The sequence below is a fragment of the Rana temporaria genome, chromosome 4, assembly GCF_905171775.1.
Source record: "Rana temporaria chromosome 4, aRanTem1.1, whole genome shotgun sequence".
Lineage (NCBI taxonomy): Eukaryota > Metazoa > Chordata > Amphibia > Anura > Ranidae > Rana > Rana temporaria.
The window spans coordinates 23,900,442-23,923,614 of NC_053492.1; the positions used below are offsets into that span (position 1 = coordinate 23,900,442).

A 23,173-nucleotide genomic window follows, 5' to 3' on the forward strand; every position below is an offset into this window, starting at 1 on the left:
GGCTCAACCCTGAGAGCCTCCCTACACTATGGCCCAACCCTGAGAGCCTCCCTACACTATGGCCCAACCCTGAGAGCCTACCCACACTATGGCCCAACCCTGAGAGCCCTTGAACACTAGCGTTCACAATAGACCAACCCTGAGAGCTTCCTTACACTATAGCCCAACCCTGAGAGCCTCTGTATACTAGCATTCACTATGGACCAACCCTGAAAGCCTCCCTACAGCAACACTCACTATGTACCAACCTGAGAGCTTCTGTACACTAGCATTCATTGTGAACTAACCTTTAACTATGGCTCAACCCCGAGTGCCTCCCTACACTCTGGCCCAAAACCAAAGCCTCCCTACACTCTGGCCCAAAGCCTCCCTACACTCTGGCCCAAAGCCTCCCTACACTCTGGCCCAAAGCCTCCCTACACTCTGGCCCAAAGCCTCCCTACACTCTGGCCCAAAGCCTCCCTACACTCTGGCCCAAAGCCTCCCTACACTCTGGCCCAAAGCCTCCCTACACTCTGGCCCAAAGCCTCCCTACAATCTGGCCCAAAGCCTCCCTACAATCTGGCCCAAAGCCTCCCTACACTCTGGCCCAAAGCCTCCCTACACTCTGGCCCAAAGCCTCCCTACACTCTGGCCCAAAGCCTCCCTACACTCTGGCCCAAAGCCTCCCTACACTCTGGCCCAAAGCCTCCCTACACTCTGGCCCAAAGCCTCCCTACACTCTGGCCCAAAGCCTCCCTACACTCTGGCCCAAAGCCTCCCTACACTCTGGCCCAAAGCCTCCCTACACTCTGGCCCAAAGCCTCCCTACACTCTGGCCCAAAGCCTCCCTACACTCTGGCCCAAAGCCTCCCTACACTCTGGCCCAAAGCCTCCCTACACTCTGGCCCAAAGCCTCCCTACACTCTGGCCCAAAGCCTCCCTACACTCTGGCCCAAAGCCTCCCTACACTCTGGCCCAAAGCCTCCCTACACTCTGGCCCAAAGCCTCCCTACACTCTGGCCCAAAGCCTCCCTACACTCTGGCCCAAAGCCTCCCTACACTCTGGCCCAAAGCCTCCCTACACTCTGGCCCAAAGCCTCCCTACACTCTGGCCCAAAGCCTCCCTACACACTGGCCCAAAGCCTCCCTACACACTGGCCCAAAAACCAAAGCCTCCCTACACTCTGGCCCAAAACCAAAGCCGCCCTACACTCTGGCCCAAAACCAAAGCCGCCCTACACTCTGGCCCAAAACCAAAGCCGCCCTACACTCTGGCCCGAGGGTGCCAAATTTGGCAGCGGAGGCAGGGGGAAGGAAGCAAACAAGCAGAACTTCCCCTTTTGGGTGGAGCTCCGCTTTAAAAAATATATATATATTGATTCTATTTATTTTAATGTAAAAATAACATTATTGCGTTTTGATTATTTTCTTTCGTTTTTATTTATTTTTTATTATTTTGTAGATCATTTTTAAATAATATAAATAAAAAAACATTAATACAGAATATAAATAATATTTTTTTTTATATAATATATTACTTTTTATGGCAATAACTTAGTTCTTACTGAAAACAAACAGGTCCATAGTGGGGGTGTAAGGGGGGGGGGGGGGGGCAATGTGGTTACCAAGCCAAGTCAATGTGAGGACGAATTTATTTTTATTTTACACCAGATTACGATCACGGTCGGCTTTCTTTTTGTTGCGATTTTGTTTGGGGATAAACAATGTGGAACCAGAATGCAATTTCTGTGCAAAGTGGAAATTTGGATCTCTTAGTTTTCATCTAAAAATGCAACAAAATTACAACATAACAAAGGAAATGTTAACACATTCAACGACGAGAGCGAGAGATCGCTATCTCACCAGGCAATCAGCAACAATAACCTTTCAGAAAAGCAGAGCGGAGGAAAAAATAAAAATTATATAAAATATATGACGAATATAAGACAATCCAAGAGATGAGCATTAACTCAGGATGTCTGCACTGAGAGCACTGCACAATGACAAGACAGACATAAAAGTGAAAGTCTAGTTATTTTAAAATAAAAAAATGTTAAGAAAAAAAAAAAAAAAAAAGAAGAACAGATTTAACTGCAATACCACCCTACAATACAGAGCTATCCCCCGCAGTAATATCGTTCCACCACCAGATGTCCTCCAGGCTAAATGAAGCCCAAAGCTATGCAAACCCTACTTTTTCGGAGCAGAGGCCGTCGTAGACCCGCCCCTGAGGGGTGCATCATCATAATGGTCTTCCAGTGCTGGAGCATAGAAGGATACCTCATTACATCAACGCCAATCGAAGCCGCAATAAGGACCGCCCACCGCTGAAAGGGTGATATGGGAACCGTTTTTGGTTACCGATTTATAAAACAGCAGAGGAAACCCCAAACACACCCACTAAAAAGGTTTATAAAACAAAGAGTGAGGAAGTTACCCAGCACAAGCCTTGGGAAAGTGGATAGATCCACTCCACATGTGAGGAGCTCTCTGGAATCTGGCCACAGAGGAGAACACTGAGGTTAGAGGATTGTAAACCAAATGGGCAGACTAGAGCATATTTACAATGTTTGCTGGAGAGCATGCACCCCGGACAGCATTCAGTATTGTGCGTGCGTCCCGGCCGTCTTACTGGTTCAAGGAGGTTAACCATTAATAGTGTCAACAACCTGGCTGTGTGGCAAAGCTGTGTAAATCTTAGGACTGGATGAAAATGCAAACCATTTGCCTGATAAAACAGCTCTCATATGTACGTCCCCCGCGAACTAAGCGCTTCCGCTTTAATATTTTTGTCAAACTTTTAAAAACACTACACCAGAAAAGAACCTGCCCCTGACCACTATAGAAGTGTCTGTTCAACAAAAACAAAAGGCACTACCAGATGTTTGTACACAGCTCCGTCTCATCCGAGGTCTGAGAACCTCCCTACACTAGCATTCACTATGGACCAAACTTGAAAGCCTATCTGCACAATGGACCAACCCTGAGAGCTTCTGTGCACAAGTGTTCACTAAAAACCTACCCCGAGAGCCTCCTTATACTATGGACACACCTAGAAAGCCTCTGTACACTAGGGTTCACTATGAACCAACCCCGAGAGCTTCCCTACACTATGGACCAACCCCGAGAGCCTCCCTACACTATGGACCAACCCCGAGAGCCTCCCTACACTATGGACCAACCCCGAGAGCCTCCCTACACTATGGACCAACCCCGAGAGAGCCTCCCTACACTATGGACCAAACCCGAGAGCCTCCCTACACTATGGACCAAACCCGAGAGCCTCCCTACACTATGGACCAAACCCGAGAGCCTCCCTACACTATGGATCAACCCTAAGAGCCTCTGTAAGCTAGCGGTACTATGGATCAACCCTGAGAGCCTCCCTACAGTATGGACCAACCCTAAGAGCCTCCCTACAGTATGGACCAACCCTGAGAGCCTCCCTACAGTATGGACCAACCCTGAGAGCCTCCCTACAGTATGGACCAACCCTGAGAGCCTCCCTACAGTATGGACCAACCCTGAGAACCTCCCTACAGTATGGACCAACCCTGAGAGCCTCCCTACAGTATGGACCAACCCTGAGAGCCTCCCTACAGTATGGACCAACCCTGAGAGCCTCCCTACAGTATGGACCAACCCTGAGAGCCTCCCTACAGTATGGACCAACCCTGAGAGCCTCCCTACCATATGGACCAACCCTGAGAACCTCTGTATGCTAGCGGTACTATGGATCAACCCCGAGAGCCTCCCTACAGTATGGACCAACCCTGAGAGCCTCCCTACAGTATGGACCAACCCTGAGAGCCTCCCTACAGTATGGACCAACCCTGAGAGCCTCCCTACAGTATGGACCAACCCTGAGAGCCTCCCTACAGTATGGACCAACCCTGAGAACCTCTGTATGCTAGCGGTACTATGGATCAACCCTGAGAGCCTCCCTACAGTATGGACCAACCCTGAGAGCCTCCCTACAGTATGGACCAACCCTGAGAGCCTCCCTACAGTATGGACCAACCCTGAGAGCCTCCCTACAGTATGGACCAACCCTGAGAGCCTCCCTACAGTATGGACCAACCCTGAGAGCCTCCCTACAGTATGGACCAACCCTGAGAGCCTCCCTACAGTATGGACCAACCCTGAGAGCCTCCCTACAGTATGGACCAACCCTGAGAACCTCTGTATGCTAGCGGTACTATGGATCAACCCCGAGAGCCTCCCTACTAGTGATGAGAAAAAAAACACGACAAAAAGGAAAGAAAAATATATAGAACTCTGGGAATGTTTTACTGCTGCATTGACTCGTCTTACCGCACAGCCTCAGGTACATTGTTGGAAGTGTGCCCAGATAAGGCGTCATGGAGGTTTCGGATGAAGAAGTCCCTGTAGTCCTCAGGCAGTGCCATGAACGTCCCCCCCATCACAATGAACTCCACCTTGTCCACACTGTGCCCCAGTTGCTTGAGCTGTGGGGAGACAAACGGTACAAAGTGGTCATTGTCATTCCTAAAATGTCCAGACAGACCTGAGAGCATTTTATTAAAGTGATGGACAGTATCGCCAATACAACCCATAATATAACTTTATTATTACACCAGTACAATTATTATGGTTATATCATCACCAAAATGTAATGTTTTTCTTCCTATTTTATCAATCTTCTTAATTTTATTAGGTGTTAAGGATGTCCAGACACATTTCAAAATGAAAGTATAAAAGACAAGTATTCTTCTGTCATTACTTTGAAGATTATTATGATTATTATTTTTTTTACAGTTTATGTCATATTTCAGCCCTGATGAAAAGAGTATAGCCCCCTGAAACACGTTGAATTTTGTATACAATTTGTGTTTACAATAAAAACTTTTTTTTACTTGAATTACAGTGTGGCGCTCCAATTCTAGATTTATCAACCTTCTCCTGGGTTCAGAGTATTCTTTCTTCAACAATTGGTCAGCCACACATGACATAAATACGCCACTCAACTCTTACAGATGTCGGGACAGTACACTCGGGATTACAGGTCGTGCCTTAAAACTAACTGCCGGCAATGTCTAATACTTAGGCTTTAGTTCCTCTTTAAAATGAGACCTTCCAATAAAAATGCTAGCAGAGATGGTTAAGGCAGCATTTATAAAAAAAAATTCTCATATGTATTCGAATATCCAATAAAATTGCCTGTAAATTTATTCTATGCCAATGGAAAAAAAATTGGACACCCGAAAGAGAGGACGGGAGAAGACATCGAGGAGCGTGGACGATGCCACTATGACCCGCTGCGAGACAGGCAATTCCTTGGGCGATGCACACTGGCAGCAATTGATGGGGCACACTTACGGCAGCAATTGATGGGGCACACTTGCGGCAGCAAAAAAGGGATTTTTAATACAGCTTACCTGTAAAATCCTTTTCTTGGAGTACATCACGGGACACAGAGCGGCATATTCATTACTATATGGGTTATATGGAGTACCTTCAGGTGTTGACACTGGCAATCTCAAACAGGAAATGCCCCTCCCTATATAACCCCCTCCCATAGGAGGAGTACCTCAGTTTTGTAGCAAGCAGTATGCCTCCCAAAATGGTCCCCAAAAGAGGGGTGGGAGCTCTGTGTCCCGTGATGTACTCCAAGAAAAGGATTTTACAGGTAAGCTGTATTAAAAATCCCTTTTTCTTTATCGTACATCACGGGACACAGAGCGGCATATTCATTACTATATGGGATGTCCCAAAGCAATGCTCACAATGAGGGGAGGGAGAACATCTCCAAGACAAAAGGATTTAATTTAGAGAAATACTCAAATCATAATAAATCCAACTTAGTTGAGAAAAATAATCTTAAATTTTAAATTTAACTCAAAAAAGAGGAGCCCCCGGAATCCGAGGGTCTCAAACTGCAGCCTGCAGTACTGCCTGCCCAAAGGCTGTATCAGACCTCCTTCTTACGTCCAACTGGTAGAATTTTGTAAACGTGTGGACAGAAGACCAGGTTGCCGCCTTGCAAACTTGAGCCATAGAGATCTGGTGGTGTGCTGCCCAGGAGGCGCCCATGGCCCTAGTAGAATGAGCCTTTAATGATACTGGAGGAGGCAACCCTTTCAAGCCGTAGGCCTGAGTGATTAATTGCTTAATCCACCTAGAAATGGTGGACTTTGCAGCTGCCTGCCCCTTCTTGGGCCCATCCGGTAATATGAACAGCACATCTGTTTTCCGGATCTTCTTTGTAGCTTTAAGATAGGCCTTCATGGCCCTGACGATATCCAAGGTATGCAGCAACCCTTCCTTTCTGGAAGTAGGTTTAGGGAAGAAGGATGGTAATACCAAATCCTGGTTCAAATGAAAACTGGATACAACCTTCGGTAGGAAGGAAGGATGAGGGCGGAGAACGACCCTGTCCTTGTGAAAAATAAGATATGGTTCCTTACAGGATAAGGCCGCCAGTTCCGATACTCTTCTTGCGGAAACTATGGCGACCAAAAATACTAACTTCCTTGTCAGTAAAACCAAAGGAATTTCAGCCAACGGCTCAAACGGTTGTTTCTGTAAACTTGACAGAACAAGGTTTAAATCCCACGGGCAAAGCGGGGATTTAACTGGAGGTTTAATACGTAAGACCCCTTGAAGGAAGGTCTTAACCAGCGAGTGGGTGGCCAGCGGGCGATGAAACCACACTGACAGAGCAGAAATCTGTCCTTTGATTGTGCTTAATGCCAATCCTTTATCCACTCCTAGCTGGAGAAAACTTAAAACTCTATCGATGGTGAATTTGCGAGAAAGCCATCGCTTGGACTCACACCAGCCTACATAGGCCTTCCAGACCCTGTAATAAATCACCCTAGAGACCGGTTTCCTGGCTCTGATTAGGGTAGAGATTACTTTCTGAGACAGACCTCTACCCCTGAGAATCAGGGATTCAGCTTCCAGGCCGTCAAATTTAGATGCCGTAAGGCAGGGTGGAGGATCGGACCTTGCGATAGCAGGTCTGGCCGTAGAGGAAGAGTCCAAGGGTCTCCCACTACCATCCTTAAGATTAGTGAGTACCATGCCCTTCTGGGCCATGCTGGAGCTACCAGGATGACTGGTATGTGCTCCACCCGGATCCTGCTTGAAAGGTTTGTGGATGCAGAGACCATTCCCCCGGCAATAGAGTCTGGCGGCTTAAGAAGTCCGCCTGAAAGTTGTCCACTCCTGGAATGAATATTGCCGATATGCAGGGCACATGAGCCTCTGCCCATAGGAGAATCAAGCTCACCTCTCTCTGAGCGGCTTGACTCCTGGTTCCCCCTTGGTGATTTATGTATGCCACGGCCGTGGCATTGTCTGATTGAATTCTCACCGGGAATCCCTGCAATTTTGACGTCCAAGCCCTGAGGGCTAGTCGAGCAGCTCTGAGCTCCAAGATGTTGATGGGCAACTGCTTCTCTGGCGTTGCCCAAGTACCTTGGCGAGTGCAACCATCCAAAATTGCTCCCCAGCCCGTCAGGCTGGCGTCTGTGGTCACTATCTTCCAAGCCACTGGGCTGAAAGACTTCCCCTTCAGTAGATTCTGAGGGTCTAACCACCAACACAGACTTTGTCGGACTCTTGATGAGAGCGGCAACGGGATATCCAAGGCCTGTGGCCTTCTGCTCCATGCTGACAGGATGGCTGCCTGCAGGATGCGAGTGTGGCTCTGGGCGTATGGTACCGCCTCGAATGTGGCCACCATCTTGCCTAGTAACCTCATACATAGGCGAATAGTCGGTTCCTTCTTGCTTAGAACCAGTAGGATTAATTCCTTGATGGCTTTGACCTTCCTCAGAGGTAGAAACACTCTTTGTTGTTCTGTGTCTAATCTCATGCAGAGATATTCCAACTGCCTTGTGGGCAGGAAAGCTGACTTTTCTCGATTTAGGACCCAGCCGAACCTCTCGAGGTATTGGACCGTGAGGGCCACTGCTCGCTCCAAGCCAGGAGACGAGTGATCTATGACTAGGAGGTCGTCCAGGTATGCTAGGATCGTGACCCCTTGGATCCTTAGTTTGGCTAGGATTGGAGCTAGGACCTTCGTGAACACCTGGGGGGCCGTAGCCAACCCGAAGGGAAGCGCCACGAATTGGAAGTGACGCAAAGCCACCATGAAGCGTAGATATTTTTGATGTGGCTGATAAATTGGAAGATGAAGGTAGGCATCCTTTATGTCTATGGACGCCATGAAGTCGTCCTTTTGGAGTGTGGTAGCTGCTGACCGCACGGATTCCATCCGAAATGAGCGGATCTTTAGGTATGTATTTACCATCTTTAGGTCCAAAATTGGCCTGACATCTCCATTGGACTTCGGGATGATGAATAGGTTGGAGTAGAAACCTAGCCCCTGTTCCAGGACTGGTACCTCTACTATTACTTCCTGGGAAAGTAGATGATTTAATGCCGACATTAATGCGGCTCCTTTCTCCGGATCGTTTGGAATCCTCGACTCCTGGAAATGAAGAGGAGGAAACCTTAGGAAATCTAATTTGTAGCCCGTGGCCACGGAAGACCGTACCCACTCGTCGGGAATGCTGGCTTCCCAAACCTCTGAAAAGAGTCGCAGCCTTCCCCCCACCTTCGTGGGTGGGGGCGCCCCTTCATAAGGTCGGCTTGGGGGCTGGTTTTGCTGGTTTGCGAACCCACTGCTTTCCGCCTCTAGCAGCCTGTCCTTGTGATTTGCTGTTGAAGCCGAAGTTTGCTTTCGCAGGAGGCCGTCGATACTGTTTGGCCTTAGAGGGCCCCTGCCCAGGGGAGTACTGTCGTTTAAACGCAGGCCCCTGAAACTTCCTCTTAGTTGGCAAGAGAGTACTTTTGCCATTTGAAATGGTTTGAATGTATTTATCTAGGTCTTCTCCGAAGAGTCGTCCTCCATGGAAGGGGAACCCTACCAGGAGCTTCTTGCATGGGGGCTCGGCCTCCCAGCTTTTTAACCATAAGAGTCTTCTCATATGGATAAGGGATAACGATAAACGTGACGCTTGCTGGATAGAATCCTTAATTGCGTCTACTGTAAAACATATGGCCCTAGGGACATCCGAAAATTCTTCTGCCTGCTGGGCAGGAATAAGTTTAAGCATCTGCTTAACTTGATCCGATAATGCTTGAGCAACCCCAATCGCAGCCACAGCTGGCTGTACTACTGCCCCAGCAGTAGTGAAGGAGTTCTTAAGTAGTGCTTCCAAGCGTTTATCAACTGGATCCTTGAATACCTGTATGTTTTCTACAGGGCATGTTAATGATTTGTTAATACATGAGATGGCTGCGTCCACTGCCGGAGTAGCCCATTTCTTGGAAAATTTATCCTCCATAGGATATAGGGCAGAGAATCTTTTAGGTGGTAAGAAGATTTTATCTGGCTTGTTCCAATCTTGGAACAAAACTCCCTCTAGTAGAGGGTGGATCGGAAATACTGCATTGCTTTGAGGCGCCCTCAGTGAGCCCAAAGCTGAAACCGTAGATACCTGGAGATCTGGTACTGGCAAGTTGAATGCATTATGGACCAAGTCCGTTAAGGCTTGAATCCACCAGCTCTCCCCTTGGGAGACTGCTCCAGACTCCTCTGTATCCGGATCCTCGATCCCTGAACCTACTTGGTCCTTGTCCAAGAGGTCGTCCAATTCCCCTGAGGAAAGGACCTCCTCTTCTGAGGGTCCGCGCTCGGGCGACGGAGATCTATTCCGCTTACTGCCCCGCATAGCTGCGGCTATCATTTTTCCCATGCTTTTCTGCATCTCTTTTAAAGAGGTGAGTAATACCTCCTCCGTGACCATCTTAGGGTTGGACTGACCCGCGCCAGCTCCAGCCCCAGATCCCGATGGCCCCAAGGCTCCCTGTGGGGAAAGCAGCGGCATAGCTTTGTCCGAGACCTCAGACTCTCTGGGGGAATCCCCACCTCTTGTACCCTCTGACCCGGATGCCATGGTACAATACCGAGGTACACCTGCTAGCTTATTGGTACCTGGGACTATAAATAGTTAAATGCCCAAACACCTGTTTGGGGGATAAAAAATGCTTCCTCTCCCCTAGATGACACTTCTTTTTTTTTTTTTCCCAAATCTAGGAAAGAAAAAACATTCTGTCCCCCTGAGTAGTATTGCAAGAAAAACTATGAGATGGAAAAGAAACAGCCTATTCCTAGGCTTGAAAACAGTCTTCTGAAGACTGCAATATTCTTTCTGTGTGTCCTCGGCGCCCCGTGCTGCCGTTCTGGTCTTTCCTCCCCAGTTCCAAAGTATTGAATGGAACAAACAAGGAAGGGCCGCCCCTTCCTTAAGCTACTGACCCGCCCTTCCCCCCCCAGCAATCTCAAACAGGAAATGCCCCTCCCGACAGGGGGGGGGGGGGGGGGGGGTTGGGAGGAAGGGACCTCTCTGCTCCAGCAAACTGCAGCCTGCAGCCTGGAACCACGAGGAGGTCAGCGTTTTGCTCTGAGGCTCTGAGGAGGAAGACTGAATGGAGCATCGCCTGGAGGCTTGCAGGTAAGCATAGCTCTCTGACACACACATATACTTTTATATCACACAGGCCCCACTCAATGCTTTTCCAACACTACAAGGGAGGTCACATCTTATGGGGAATAATACATATAGAGCCATCCTATCTTTATGATATGTGACTAGTTTGCCAGATGCAGTGCATAACTTTAGGCATGTCCCCTGTGACCCCCCAGAAAAAACCTGCTAAGAACCAAGTTCCGCAAGTTTTCCCCTCACTTACCTGCTCCATGCCGCAGGACTTTGCCAAGCAAGAGGCCCAATCTTCCCCCATCTCGGTGGGGATGTCTAGACCTTCAGGCCCTGGGTTCCTATGAAGGATCCACTGTCCTGGGCCCATATAGCACTCTGGCAACAGAAACATTAGGCACCCAAAGGTTTCTAAGTTCTGGGCCCAGGGTCCAGCTCTCTAAAAAGAAAAGCATTATGGGCTATACCCCAAGGGTTTGGGGTCCGGTTACTGACCACTTTAGCGCTGAGGCTTTTTTGGACAGAACCGGTTAGCTCACCTAATCCCAAGGATGCGGAGGCAAGCTAAACCATGACTAACACCTAAGACACTGGCGTAAAAACTGAGGTACTCCTCCTATGGGAGGGGGTTATATAGGGAGGGGCATTTCCTGTTTGAGATTGCCAGTGTCAACACCTGAAGGTACTCCATATAACCCATATAGTAATGAATATGCCGCTCTGTGTCCCGTGATGTACGATAAAGAAAAACTGATGGGGCACACTTGCGGCAGCAAAAAAACGGATGGGGCACACTTGCGGCAGCAAAAAAACGGATGGGGCACACTTGCGGCAGCAAAAAAACGGATGGGGCACACTTGCGGCAGCAAAAAAACGGATGGGGCACACTTGCGGCAGCAAAAAAACGGATGGGGCACACTTGCGGCAGCAAAAAAAACGGATGGGGCACACTTGCGGCAGCAAAAAAACGGATGGGGCACACTTGCGGCAGCAAAAAAACGGATGGGGCACACTTGCGGCAGCAAAAAAACGGATGGGGCACACTTGCGGCAGCAAAAAAACGGATGGGGCACACTTGCGGCAGCAAAAAAAACGGATGGGGCACACTTGCGGCAGCAAAAAAAACGGATGGGGCACACTTGCGGCAGCAAAAAAACGGATGGGGCACACTTGCGGCAGCAAAAAAACGGATGGGGCACACTGGCAGCAAAAAAACGGATGGGGCACACTGGCAGCAAAAAAACGGATGGGGCACACTGGCAGCAAAAAAACGGATGGGGCACACTGGCAGCAAAAAAACGGATGGGGCACACTGGCAGCAAAAAAAACGGATGGGGCACACTGGCAGCAAAAAAAACGGATTGGGGCACACTGGCAGCAAAAAAACTGATGGGGCACACTGGCAGCAAAAAAACTGATGGGGCACACTGGCAGCAAAAAAACGAATGGGGCACAGTAGCAGCAAAAAAAATTGATGAGGCACAGTAGCAGCAAAAATTTGATGGGGCACAGTAGCAGCAAACATTTGATGGGGCACAGTAGCAGCAAACATTTGATGGGGCACAGTAGCAGCAAACATTTGATGGGGCACAGTAGCAGAAAATTGATGGGACACACTGGCAGAAAATTGATGGGACACACTGGCAGAAAATTGATGGGACACACTGGCAGAAAATTGATGGGACACACTGGCAGAAAATTGATGGGACACACTGGCAGAAAATGATGGGACACACTGGCTGTGTTTGAAGTGTTTTTTTTCCAGTTTGCTCCCCCCCCCCAAAAAAAAAAAATTGGAGCACCAGCCTCCACTGCATGTGTTCCTCTAACTAGTGGCCATAATGTGTGATTTTCTCACACAAACTGTTGAGAATATAGTTAGATGCGACGGGGGTGTGACCGGATGTAGGAGTGTGGAGTTTGGAGTGTGAGGAAGACATGTGAGATGGAGAGAGGTGTATGCTGAGTCCTCCACAGCCCCTCTACTCCCTGCATATGAAGCCGGCCGGAAATATCAAGTCTGACTACTGAAGCTTATGCCCCGATCTTATTGCTGTAGTTGCCGCTGACTGGGTGACTTACCTGCCGATGACTTCGGGCCCGGGGGTCGCTGGGGATCTGTGGCTGACTGTTGCCTGTCCGTCCGCCCGCCCGCCTGTTTGGGGGGGCTCGCGCTGGAGCTACGTGGGGGCAGCGCTGGGAGTGGAGGAGACCCGGAGGTGGAGGTCCGGCTGCAGCCGGTGAGCGGAGCCCGCGATTGGAGAGCGGAGGTCACCTGACTAGATCAGACTAGACCACGTGAGCGGCGCTGTGAATCCCGGCGTGTCTTGGCTGAGAGACGGGGAGAGAGGGGAAGGAGGTGCTGGAGACAACCAGGGGGTGATACCCAAAGAGATATCCAAAGGACCCTTGGAGGGTCCCCCCCCGCCCCCCCCCCCCCCCCACCGAACCTGCTTGACATATCCCTCTATAGCCCAATATAGTGCAGGAGGAAGGACAGGAGAGGTGCTCAAGCCGGAAGACAGCAGCCCCTGAAAAGAAAACCTACAGTTGATGGGAGCCTGAAGCCGGTCTTGTTTTAAAAAGGGAAAAACTTTGGAGAAACAGCATAAAAGTGAGTAACCCAGCATTATCAAGCATAATATGGATGGAGGGGTATACTGTGCTTTGAACTGAACTGAATTATATGGTGCACTGATGCTTTGATACATGGACTGATTAAATGCTGAGAAGGATTAATTGATCATTGAACTAAGAAGAGGGCTTGATAAAACTTGTAGCACGGATGAATGGGATCTCTTTACCCCCTTAATGCATACATGGGACATGGTGCTATTGTCTGGCTGTTTTTTTTTTTTACCTGCGGGAGCTATCTGTGTGGCACTCGGCTGTTGATGCTTTTGGTGCCCCCGGTGTTGTCACCTATAAGGGGGATACGGTGATGCTGAGCCGCTCCCTATTATTTATAGTAGACTTATATGAGATCCCCTGATCTGGGCGCTGAAACAGAGGTCAAATAGAGAGAGGGGAAAGAAAAAAGAGGAAAAAAAAGCTTTTTCTTTCTTCAAAGCAACAAAAACCAAACTTTTATTTTGACCAATCGCCCTATACTGCTACTATTCAGAAGGAGAAAAGGGAGACGCATGCTCTTTTTTTTTTATATTTGGTGTGCTGTTTTTTTTGTCTTGACCCTTAGAAACGGCTTTTCTTGGACTCCTAACATTAACAGTAACAGAAAGCTGGGCACAAGTGAAATACCTGTTGCCTTACAAAAATCAGGGGAAAGTGCAGGGCATCTGCTCTGCAAATATAAATCGCATAGATGCAGCAGCTACGCTCAGGAAAAGAGAAGAACTCACAACACCCGGCAGTTGCTGCTAAATTGGAGTCACATGCCCATTCCTCTGCCCAGACGCCTACGTCAACAAAAAAGACGGCGCAACTAAAAACACAGGGTGGGGTGGCCGACAGAAAAAGCCAAGGACAGTCAGCAGCTACTACTATACAGGGCTCAGCAGGAATGTTAACAATAAAAACATCAAATAAAAACCCTGAGGTGATGGAACAGAATACGGCGGTAACAGCTGAGATGTGCTTACCCGTGGAAACGGAACCAACACTAAAGGATGTATTTACAGTTGTGAGCGCATGTAAGAGTGCACTAAAAGAACTTTGTACCCAGATGAAAGAGGTAAAAGAGGATTTGGTACTGGTCCGCCAAGAATTGCATAGAACAGCGGAAAGGACCTCTGCACTGGAGGCAAGGACAAGCCAGCTGGAAGACGATGTATACCCATTAATAAACGAGGTGAAAAACCTGAAGGAGCAGATGTGCAGACACGCATCAAAGATGGATGAGATGGAGAACCGTCTCAGAAGAGATAATGTTAGGATGGTGGGACTGCCAGAAAAGAGCGAGGGCTCCAACCCTATAGAGTTCCTTGAAAAATGGTTTATCGAGATCTTCGGAAGAGAGACATTTTCAACGACATTTTCTATTGAGAGAGCACATAGAGTTCCTTTTAGAGCTCCGCCAGCAGGGGGACGCCCCAGGCCGCTCCTTATGAAGTTCCTAAATTATAGAGATAAAGTTGCACTGCTGCGGACAGCAAGAGCGGCGGGAAACATTTCTTTTAAGGACACTAAGATTTCATTGTATTCTGATTTTTCACCAGAATTACAGAGACGGAGGGCAGAGTTCATTTCAGCTAAACGGGCATTACAGAAACATGGGTTGACTTATGCCCTTCTTTACCCAGCAAGGCTACGGGTGGCGACCGAGGGCGGGATTCAGATCTTTGATACCCCGGCGAGTGTAGAGAGATGGCTGGATGAGAATAAGGATAAGTGGTAGATAATCTGAGCAAGAGGGAAGGGGGGGGGGAAATGGGGAAAAGAGATATTTTCCTTTTTTTTTTTTTTTTGTCCCCTGCTCTCTCCCCCTCAGGAAAATAGCAAACAGAAAATTAAAAATTAAAAACAGGGGGGAGGAGAGGGGGGAGGAGGACGAGCATAGTTTTTCGAATGGGATGGGAAGGGAGTGAAAGTGAGGAATACATGGTGTGGGAGACGGTCACTGGAATGCCCTCAGGGGAACACCAGGTTAGGTGGAGGAGGGGGGAGGGAGGGGGGAGGAGGGAGGAGGGGGGGAGGATGGGTGGGAGGGGAAGGGAGGATAGGCACACGATACACAGGAATAAAGTGTTCATTAATATAAGTAAAATGCATGTAAAACACGAATTGAAGGAGAGTATAGAAGGTAACGATAATGACAATGCACAGAGAAATAAGATAATTGAGAAAGGGCAAGGAAATACACAATGGGGGAAAGCTTGTCACAGGAAAGTGGAATTTAAAAGGAAGGGAAGAGGAAAGGCAATTTTTTTTTTCTTTTCCTCTTTTTTTCCTTTTTTTTTGCATGGAAATAATATTTGATTGTATATACACTCTTTTGGGATGTTGGGTTATACCATTTAATAGACACGGTAAAAAAGAAATAGATGCGAGTCATCCACAATTTAAAACAAAGAAATTTAGGGTAAAGTTTGATTATGTAATCGTCGTTGGGATTGATACCCCTGACAGTCCATGATATACTACACACTGTTAAATGCTAAGTAAAACATTGAGTCTAGGCTCATGGAATGTCAGGGGCCTGGGGACAGCAGCCAAAAGAGCTGCAGTGCTCTCAATGATGGAAATAAATGGGATAGAGCTGATATGTCTGCAGGAAACACATCTAACAAAGAATACAACTTACTTACTACAGAGTAAAAAATATCCTATTCAGTATCATGCAGTACACTCCACGTATTCCAGAGGAGTAAGCATTCTAGTTAGAACCGGAGTGAGGTTCTCCTGCAGACACATCAGCATAGATGAAAACGGCCGATATGTTTTTTTGCATTGTAAAATTGACAACAAAATGTATGTAATAGCAAATATTTATATCCCTCCACCTTTTAAAATAGATGTTATGCTCAGATTAAATGAATTTATAATGGGAATGGAGGAAACACCGGTTCTGATAGTTGGAGATTTTAACGAGGTTTTGGATCAAAAGGCTGATAGGTTTCCCGCACCATTAGACCCAGCTCCTAGAGAGAGGACCCGTTTGAGCCAATTTATGGAAGAAGTTGGTCTACTAGATATGTGGAGAGTGAGGAACCCGGGCGCCCAGCAATATTCCTGTTATTCAAGCACGCATTCCACACTCTCCAGGATAGATATGGCCCTTGGGAATCATAAAGCGCTACAGATTATGGGAAAGATAATATACCTGCCACGAGGTGTGTCTGACCACTCCCCAATGATTTTAACTTTAAATTTAGGTGGACAAAAAACCCAGAGAGAGTGGAAAATCAATTCTTATTGGTTTGAGTTAATAAAGGAGTCGGAGGAGATTGTGCCTAAATTAAGGGAATTTGTAGACTTTAATGAAGGTACCACAAGTACCGGGATAGTATGGGATGCTCTCAAGGCATACCTTAGAGGTATCCTGATCCAGCAGGTGGCAAAATTTAATAAAAAAAACAGGGAAGGGGAGGAAAAATCCCGTAGAGAGGCAATGGAGGCAGAAAAAAACTATGTAGAGGATCCAACATCGGAGAAGCAGAAAATATGGCTGGAGAAACAACAAGCATATAAGCTGGTAACCATAAGGGAGGTTGAGACTAGACGACTCTTTCTGCGACAGTCTTCTTTTGCAGAGGGTGAAAGCGTTGGAAGGATGCTGGCGCAAGTGGTGAAGTCTAACTCTTCCCCCTCCAATGTTCAGTCTATTAGAGTAATAGGAGGGGCAATAACATCAGATACCTCAGAGATAGTACAGACCTTCCAGACATATTACCAAAAACTTTATACTACACAGAAGGTGGGGATGGAAAAAGAAATGGTAGACTTCTTGGAGAGGCTAGAGATCCCGTCTATAACACAACTGGAAAGGGAGGAATTAGAAATCCCAATATTACTCGGGGAAATTCAGCAGGCAGTAGCAGATATGGCAAATCAAAAGTCGCCAGGCCCAGATGGACTCCCGACAGAAATATACAAATATTATGGAGAAATATTACTACCAGAGCTCATAAAAGTACTAAATGGAGCCGCCATAGAAGGTAAACTCCCTGCTTCAATGCTGGAAGCAACTATTATAGTTATACCGAAAGAAGGGAAGGACCCTCAAGACCCTGCGGCATACAGGCCTATATCCCTCTTATGCTCTGATGCCAAGATTATAGCTAAGGTCTTGGCAACAAGGCTTAATAGGCTAATCTCAAAGTTAATTCATCCAGACCAGACAGGATTCATAGCTAATAGATCTACCAGCATGAATATCAGAAGAACATTTCTAAATTTACAGACCCCGTCACAGAATGAGGGAACAAGAGCTGTATTGTCACTAGATGTGACTAAAGCCTTCGACAGCGTAGAATGGGGGTATATTTGGAAGGTTTTGGGTAAATTCGGATTCGGCCCGACATTCATTAGGCTGATAAGAATGCTTTATGATAATCCTAGTGCCAAACTAAAAATTAACAACGAATTTTCGGAAAAGATTACTCTTGAGAGGGGGACGAGACAGGGGTGCCCCTTGTCACCCCTGCTCTTCGCCCTAGCGATGGAACCGTTGGCAATAGCCATAAGGTCAAGTACTGAGATAACCGGATTCCAGAGGAAGATGGGAGAGGAAAGAATCGCGCTATATGCCGATGACATTCTCCTCTTCCTGGGGGATACGGAACAATCATTGGTAAAGGCAATGAGTCTGGTAGAAGAATTTGGGAGCTTTACAGGATTAGAAATAAACTGGGGGAAATCCGAGCTGCTCCCGATAGATCCACTTGGAGAAACGGCGATATTGGAAATGCCACAATTAACGGTGGTAGACACAATGAGATATCTGGGGGTATTGGTGACGAAAGACCCGAATCAATACATCCATAAAAACCTAACCCCGCTATTGGCTAAATTTAAACAAAAAATCCATATTTGGAAACGGCTTCCGTTGTCAGTCGCCGGCAGATGCAGTTTAATAAAAATGATTTGGCAACCACAACTGCTATATATACTGCACAATTCTCCAATATGGATCTGCAAAAAGTGGTTCAATAAAATTGAAACTCTCTTCAGAGAGCTTATATGGAAAGGGGGGCAAGCGAGGATCCGTCTCCGTACATTGCAGCTCCCGGTGGGGGAAGGAGGACTTGCAGTCCCCCAACCCGAGATTTACTATCTATCAGCACAACTGCAACAAATAGGAGGATGCAATGTTCCGGGAGGAGGTACCCCTAATGGGAAGATACTACTAAACGGGGTTCCCCATGATACCATCATTGAAGCGCTAGAGGCAGATTCCTTCAGTCACAGGAACCCAACAGTAAAAATGATAACTAAAATATGGAAAACAGTTAAAAAGCTGATGGGATACACCGGGTTTACTGAATACTCTCCATTGTGGAATAATATTAAACTGAAGGAAATCCTCCAGATAGGGAAAGTTAGGACATGGGAAACAAAGGGTATTAAAAGGTTGAGGCAACTGTACAAGGAGGATAGGTATAGGAAGTTCCTGGACCTGAGAGAGGAATTTGGTATACCGCAACACTCATTTTTTACCTACATGCAGGTAGGACATGCCCTTGGGGCCCAATTTGGGTCACAAACTCCAGAATGGAGTGAAACGCCCCTCTTCCAGGTTTTGGCTAATGCAGGATCAACTAAGGGACTCATTTCGGAGATATACGGACAGATATGTAAAAAGGTTAATATAGGTACTAGTCTCCCAAAAATAAGAGAGAAATGGGAGGAGGACATCGGGGAAATAACACAGGATCAGTGGAAGAGGGTCTTGGAGATGGGACCGAAAGTTTCGGTCTCACCTCCACAGAGGGTCTCCCATCTGATGCTGATAAATCGAGCCTACTATACGCCTAAACGTTTGTTTAAATATGGAAGAAGAATAGATGATAAATGCCCTAGATGCCAAGGGACTGGAGACCTAATACACATGATGTGGCATTGCCCAAGGCTGTTCCGATACTGGGAGGGAGTGATAAACTATCTAAACGACACATTCGGAACACCCTTGGAGGTGGAGGCCACACTGTGTGTATTGGGATATAGGAAGGAACGGGAGGAGAAGAAGACTACAACAGTTGTAATATTGAGATGCCTGTTTCAAGCCAGGAAATTAATAGCTACAAGATGGCAGGCGGCAACACCCCCGGCAATAAGAGACTGGATCAGGATAGTAAATGAGACGATTTGTAAAGAAAGGGCAGTCTATATAAAAAGAGGCAATCTTAAGGAGTTTGAGGAGATGTGGAAACCATGGTTGGGAAGAGGGGATATTCCTCTCTAGAGGGTAAGAACCATAGATGGGCGGAGTATAATTTTAAATAACATCGTAAGACAAAAGTATATGTGAGTTAACCCAGGAAAACTAAGGGTAATCCTGAAACCTCATCGGGGAGGGGAGATAGTGGACCAAGGGAGTAAGGCCACAGGCCTAATGGCAGAAAAGAACCTTTTTTCCACCTTCCTCTTTTTGTGAGTTTTTTTTTTTTTCTCCTTTTTTTTTCTCTTTTTTCCTTTATATTAGAAAGTTAGTTAAGAGGATTTCACTCTTCAGATTTTCTGTACTTGGTAAAAAGATGATGATACATAAATATATGTGGAATAATGTTTGTTCCTGATTTTATTGAATGAAATGCTAAATGACAATGTGAAAAAGAAAAAAGATAAATAAAGAATGAATATTTAAAAAAAAAAAGAGAATATAGTTAGAGAAAATTCAATTTTGCACTCTGTTTACTTATTTCTGATGCTCCTCAACGCCACCAAGTGGCCATAATGCAGTATTTGCCACACACCCGAGCTACAGATAATAATATATCTATTAGATTCTGACCCACTATTTACTTATTTTCTATACTCCTCAGCTCCATCTAGTGGCCATAATGCAGCATTTTCTATATGCACACATTTGAACGGATGACAATATAGCTGGAGAACATGTGAGGTATCACTGCGATTGGTAGAGCGAGAGCAATAATTCTAGCCCTAGACCTCCTCTGTAACTCAAAACATGCAACCTGTAGATTTTTTTAAACGTCGCCTATGAAGATTTTAAAAGGGTAAAAGTTTGTCGGCATTCCATGAGCGGACGCAATTTTGAAGCGTGACATGTTAGGTATGAATTTACTCGGCGTAACATTATCTTTCATAATATAAAAAAAAAAAAAATGGGGATAACTTTACTGTTGTCTTATTTTTTAAATTAAAAAAAGTGTAATTTTTTCCCAAAAAAGTGTGCTTGTAAGACCGCTGCGCAAATACGGCGTGACAGAAAGTATTGCAACGATCGCTATTTTATTCTCTAAGGTGTTAGGATAAAAAATATATATAATGTTTGGGGGTTCTAATTAGAGGGAAGAAGATGGCAGTGAAAATAGTTAAAAATTACATTAGAATTGCTGTTTAACTTGTAATGCTTAAAGGAACACTAAAGATACAATTTTTTTTTTTTTTTTAAATAACATACATGTTATACTTACCTCCACTGTGCAGATCGTTTTGCACAGAGTGACCCGGATCCGTGTCTTCTGGGGTCCCTCGGCGGCTGTCTCGGCTCCTCCTCGCAAAAGCTTTCCACGTTCATGCAAGCTCCCTCGCATGGTGGAAAGCTTTTGCGAGCGCGCTCCCGTGATACAGCAGCGGCCATAGCCGCCGACTGTATCACTCGGCCCCGCCCCCCCCGCGTCATCCGCTGTGATTGACAGCAGCGCCAGCCAATGGCTGCGCTGCTATCAATCCGCCCAGCCTAGCCAATAAACGGCCAGGCTGGGAACCGAGCAGGATGACAAGTACGCGCCCGGGACTTTCGAACGGTGAGGTAAGTAAAACGGGGGCTCGGGGGGGGGGGGGCGGTGCTGTCAGATGTTTTTTTACCTTAATGCATAGGATGCATTAAGGTAAAAAAACTTTTACCTTTACAACTCCTTTAACTTGTAATACCAACGGCCACCACCAGATGGCGCCAGATCACACATCTGGTGGTAATAACTTGTAATACCAACGGCTCGCCACCAGATGGCGCCAGCTCCAAGCTTCCAAGCCAAGTCGCCAGGACCCTATTTCTAGTCGCCATGGCGACCTGGCGCCCGGGATTTGTCGAGCCCTGCTCCAAGTATCTGTAGGATCACAGAATGCTCACTTCATTATATGGCCAAAATCACATGTTGGCGCAACACACCGCACAGGCCACCGTATAAATAAGGAGGTGGCAGAAGCTTTTCACACCTAATTTGACAGCAATATTATCTGCAGAGGTCTCCCATCACATCAGAGATCCCCCTACAAACCAGAGGCACCCCCCTCACATCAGAGTTCCCCCAGTACATTAGAGGCCCCCCACACAAGTTCTCCCACTCATCACATCAGAGTTCCCCATATCATCAGAGGTCTCCACCCCCCTCCTCAACACATCATAGCCCTCCTTTACATCAGAAGCCTCCCTTCACATCAGACATCATCACATGCAAGCGTGAAAGAGAACCTGGTTGATGGAGAGTGTGATGAGGCTGAAGCATTATGGGTGGAACTGCATACAGATGTGCGTAGTTCAAAATTAATCATTGGAGTTTGTTATAAACCACCCAATGTTAATGAGGAGGTGGAGACTCAGCTCCTTGCACAGATGGAAAGGGCTGCAAGGTCTGGGACGGTGATAATAATGGGGGATTTTAACTACCCAGAAATTGACTGGATTAATGGCACTTCTGGGACAGTTAAAGGACAAAAATTTAAAAACCTATTGCAGGACAATTTTATGGTGCAGTTTATTGAGGCCCCAACTAGGAATGATGCCCTGTTGGACCTGATAATCTCAAACCATGCAGAGCTTATTACTAATGTTCAGATAAAGGAACACCTAGGTAGCAGTGATCATAACATGATTTCATTTAATATTAACTATAAGCAAGAAATACATACAGGAAATATTAAAACACTAAATTTTAAGAGAGCAAATTTTCCAAGGATGAGGGCCGCTCTCCAGGACTTGGACTGGGAGGGACTATTGGCACAGATGAACACAGAACAGAAATGGGAATTCTTCAAAAAGACTGTGTGGAACCTCACTGCAAAGTATGTTCCCATGGGTAATAAGTTAAAAAAGGCTAAAAATAAAACCTATGTGGCTCACGGTCAAAGTTAAAAAAGCTATAAACAAAAAGAAAGTAGCTTTTAAAAAATATAAAAATGAAGGAACACTAGTGTTGTTTAAATGTTACAAAGAATATAACAGGATATGTAAAAAGGAAATCAAGGATGCAAAAATTCAAAACGAACGACAGATTGCAAAAGATAGTAGGACAAACCCCAAAAAATTCTTTAAATATATTAATAGTAAAAAGGTGAAGTCTGAGCATGTAGGCCCCTTACAAAATAATCTAGAGTGGGTGACTGGGGACAAAGAGAAGGCAAATTTACTAAATGTTTTCTTCAGCTCTGTGTATACAATGGAGCATGGGGGAGCTCATGTCCAAAATGGGGGTGGGGGTGACACAGCCTCAAATCCACAATGGCTTAAAAGTGATATGGTCCAGAAATATTTAGACAGAATAAAGGTGGATAAAGCACCTGGACCTGATGGCATCCACGGATCCTAGGTGAGTTGAGCTCTGTCATTTCAAAGCCACTGTATCTAATATTTAGGGACTCATTAAAGACAGGAATAGTACCACTGGATTGGCGCAGGGCCAATGTGGTGCCCATATTTAAAAAGGGAACAAAGTCTTTACCAAGTAACTATAGACCTGTTAGTCTAACTTCTATAGTTGGGAAGATACTGGAACGTTTAATAAAAGACCACATGGATGAGTTCTTGCAGGAAAAAAACTATTTAAGCAGCAGACAACATGGATTCATGAAAGACAGAAGTTGTCAGACAAACCTGATTTCCTTTTATGAAGAGGTAAGTAAAACCCTGGACAGAGGCGTGGCTGTGGACGTGATATATTTGGACAGAGGCGTGGCTGTGGACGTGGTATACTTGGACAGAGGCGTGGCTGTGGACGTGATATATTTGGATTTTGCAAAAGCGTTCGATACAGTTCCGCACACACGGCTCATGTGTAAGGTAAGGTCTACAGGATTGGATATATCAGTTTGTAAATGGATAGAAAACTGGCTGAAAGACAGAATTCAGAGAGTCG

General features: G+C 46.3%; 1 protein-coding gene across 1 annotated transcript in view; it reads right to left on the reverse strand.

Moving 5' to 3' along the window:
- The window catches only part of ELP3 (elongator acetyltransferase complex subunit 3), a 210,073-nt gene that overhangs the window by 146,684 nt on the left and 40,216 nt on the right, over nucleotides 1-23,173 (reverse strand). The window contains exon 7 of the mRNA XM_040348125.1: nucleotides 4,297-4,451. Within this exon, the coding sequence (XP_040204059.1) occupies nucleotides 4,297-4,451 (155 nt within the window). The remainder of the gene's footprint in view (nucleotides 1-4,296; nucleotides 4,452-23,173) is intronic.